Here is a 3,483-nt window from a genome sequence, read left to right as displayed (position 1 = left end):
TGGATTTTCGACCCATGTCGATGTGGCTCCACTGCCGTATTGGTCTAAACATCCAACATTGAGATCGATGTTAAAACAGTGCACAAACGACCTCCTATCGATAGATACTTTAGGAATCTCTGTACACGGGTCTTCAACTCCATCTTGTTGACTTAACAGAGTTACATCTTCAAAAGGCATTGCATCGGCTAACTCAAATGAATTGGTTCAGTGTTCACTCTCTCTGGCATGCAATATAGTGTGACCATTGTCTTGACATTGCCATCGTCTAAAAGTTCCATCTAGGTAAATTTGATAGGATTTGACGAAATTAGAAATTTGTAAAATAGTTTCAACATCCTTCTTCCACAATGTTGGGAAATTTTTGCAATGATCTTCTCTTTCATATCATCAACAGACACATTCTTATCGAACCTCATTCCTATTTTCTGGAGAGTTTCAAAAATACAATCAACGGTTGTTTCTAAAATAACACCATTGAAATGAATAGTTGCAAAAAATTGATTCTCCATTTTTTTCTAAAACTGTAGAAAAAAAAAACAACTAAATTTAGAAGTATTAAACAAACACTACAATATTGACATACACGATTCTAATTATTTAAATAAAAATATAATCCTACAAATATCGAAACTAACACAATTCTAATTATTTTCAAAGTTAACATACCTTAATACTAATCTTGTCAAATAATATATCAATAAATAAACTTTTAACACAAATAAACTATTGCTAAAATAACTAATACTATTAAAAAATCATATTGTTTCTTCTTGATTTTTTCGAGAGCCTTCAGCTAGGGAACTCGGTTTTGTTTTTTCTTTCAAATCAATGAATGAATTTGTGGGGGTCCTTTTATAATAATGAAAATAATATAATAATATAAATATTTTAAACAAAAGAGAAAAAAAAAAGCTAAAATATTCGAATATTGAAATCCGGACGCATGACTGACGATTTATTGATATATTAATAAATTAAGCACGCTAGCGGCACCAATAAAACATAATTTTTTATACGGTTTAATATTATACAATAGACAATATTTTTTAAGGTGAAAGATATTGATATCGTTGATTGTTCAACGACACCTTAAAAAAATTATTTTTTAAAAAAAATTAATTATTCCTTCAACCAGGGGAAATTAGTGCCACTGATTGCTCAGGCGGCATTATGCGTACATTATTCATTTTGCCTAATTATGTAAATAATCATTCGAGTATCCCATATCAGTATTTAATTTTTTTTATATTATTGTGGTAAAAAAAAACCAATCAGAATATATAAGAAATTAAAAAAATTTACTTTTTGAGATATATATATTACTTTTGACAATCATTTATTTGTAGTCAGGAAAGTCACATGAGATGACCCCACTAACTCTTAACTCTTCGTCTATAAATACAATGCCAAAAACCCTTCAGTTTCATACATTATAACCTTAAAGAAAAAGAGTTCAAATCATTTTGAATTTGTTTTGAGTTTGAAAAAATGGGAGATGAAAAGGTAGTATTGTTGGATTTCTGGCCAAGTCCCTTTGGGATGAGAGTAAGGACTGCTTTGGCGGTGAAAGGGATAAAATACGAGTACAAGGAAGAAGATTTGAGTAACAAGAGTGATTTGCTTTTGAAGATGAACCCTATTCATAAGAAAATCCCTGTTCTAATCCATAATGGTAAACCTATTTGTGAGTCCCTCATTCAGGTTCAGTACATTGATGAGATTTGGCCGCATAAATCTCCCTTACTCCCTACCGATCCTTACCAAAGAGCCATCGCTAAGTTCTGGGCTGATTTTGTTGAGAAGAAGGTTCTCTCTTCTCTTTCTTTTCATTTTTATGGTTTTTTTTTTTGCCTTACTAGCTTTGAATTTTTGAGCGTAAGCACTGCTTGCATAGGCTGATTTGGTTCGACTCGATTTTCCTATGTTTTACGTACTTTCCTTTTTGGGTAATTTTGTCTTGTATGGATAAATTAATGGTGAATGAAATGCAGATATACGATCTAGGGAAGAAAGTATGGACAACAAAGGGAGAAGAACAAGAAGCAGCAAAGAAAGAGTTCATTGCGTGCCTGAAATTGTTGGAAGGAGAACTTGGAAACAAGGATTATTTTGGTGGGGAGAATCTTGGTTACGTTGATGTTGTGTTGGTTCCATTTTACAGCTGGTTTTATGCCTATGAAAAGTGTGGGAATTTTAGCATTGAAAGAGAGTGCCCCAAGCTAATTGCATGGGCTAAAAGGTGCATGGAGAAAGACAGTGTTTCCAAGTCTCTGCCAGATCAACAGAAAATCTATGGCTTTGTTTTGCATTTGAGGAAAGTGGTCGGCTTGAGTAAAATATTGTGCTTACAACACATTTCAAGACACTGCTAATAACTATGTTTCTTAAATAAGCGGGTACTTAGTTGTGCCGTGGATGGTGATTTGATATTTGTTTTGTTTAAGGAGTGGAATTAATTATAATTTTTATGTTTCTTAAATAAATGGGCACTTAATTGTGCTTGGATGGTGATTTGATATTTGTTTTGTTTTAAGGTGTGGAATTAATTGTAATTTTTATGTTTCTTAAATAAACCGGCACTTAATTGTGCCTTGGATGGTGATTTGATATTTGTTTTTTCCCTTAATGTTATTGTCAATTGTCCAATTTTGGACTATCAAAAAATTGTGGACAAAACTGTACTAAGTGGAGTTTTTTTCCTTTTTTGTTATCAAACTTATCATTTAATGTAAAAAAAATTTAAATGTTTTATTTTATTTTATTTCTATTAATATTATCTTTTAAATACTTTACTTTTAATTCTAGGTAAATTACACTTGTGGTCATTTTAAAATAGGAATTGTCTTTGGTCAATTATATTTCTTTTTTTAATTTAATCACTCTAAATAAAATAATTGTGTGAATTAATCACTTTTGTTAAAAATTTTATTTTCCTCTAATGAATTGTTGATGTGTTACATTAGCCATTGAATATCTGTTAAGTGACTTTTTTTTTAGTCAACTTTTAACAAAATTTTAGGACCTCCCTATTCACTTCATTGCTGCTATTAACATTACATGATCATCCCGAAACCAAAACCCCAAAACAACCAGCTCATCAATGAAGTCTTTAAGAATCTTTGATGTTTTTTCATCTCCATTTATAGTTTTGATCATTTGGATAATCTCTTTTATCTTCCTTTTGTATATTCTTAGGGTCAATTTAGCATTATTTCTCAGAAGCATTTTTAAGTCAAAATGCACTTGTGAGAAAAAGTTAAAATTTTTTATTTTGATTTTTGACAGAAAAAGTGCTTTTATAAAATATTTTTTATCTGGAAAGTACTTTTAAAAAGTTTAAAAGCATTTTATTTAACAACAATTTTATCCCAAAATATTTTTCAAAAATAATGTTAAACTCACCCTTACTATTTTTTAACAGTTAAAAAGAAATAGTTAAACATGTGATCACTCAAATTTTACATTTTGATCTTTTCGGTT

The 3,483-nt window shown here is 30.1% G+C and overlaps 1 protein-coding gene across 1 annotated transcript; it reads left to right on the top strand.

Moving 5' to 3' along the window:
- Window positions 1-1,351: 1,351 nt before the first annotated feature.
- On the top strand, window positions 1,352-2,605 carry LOC108450430 (probable glutathione S-transferase). Its single transcript, XM_017748053.2, has 2 exons — window positions 1,352-1,809; window positions 1,995-2,605. Exons 1-2 carry the CDS (start codon window positions 1,492-1,494, stop codon window positions 2,373-2,375), a joined length of 699 nt encoding a protein of 232 aa, XP_017603542.1. The 5' UTR covers window positions 1,352-1,491; the 3' UTR covers window positions 2,376-2,605.
- The last annotated feature ends 878 nt before the right edge of the window (window positions 2,606-3,483 follow it).

Source organism: Gossypium arboreum, chromosome 5 (genome assembly GCF_025698485.1).
Source record: "Gossypium arboreum isolate Shixiya-1 chromosome 5, ASM2569848v2, whole genome shotgun sequence".
NCBI lineage: Eukaryota > Viridiplantae > Streptophyta > Magnoliopsida > Malvales > Malvaceae > Gossypium > Gossypium arboreum.
Note: the sequence above shows the minus strand (reverse complement) of the source record. Positions and strands in the feature narration are given on the sequence as shown.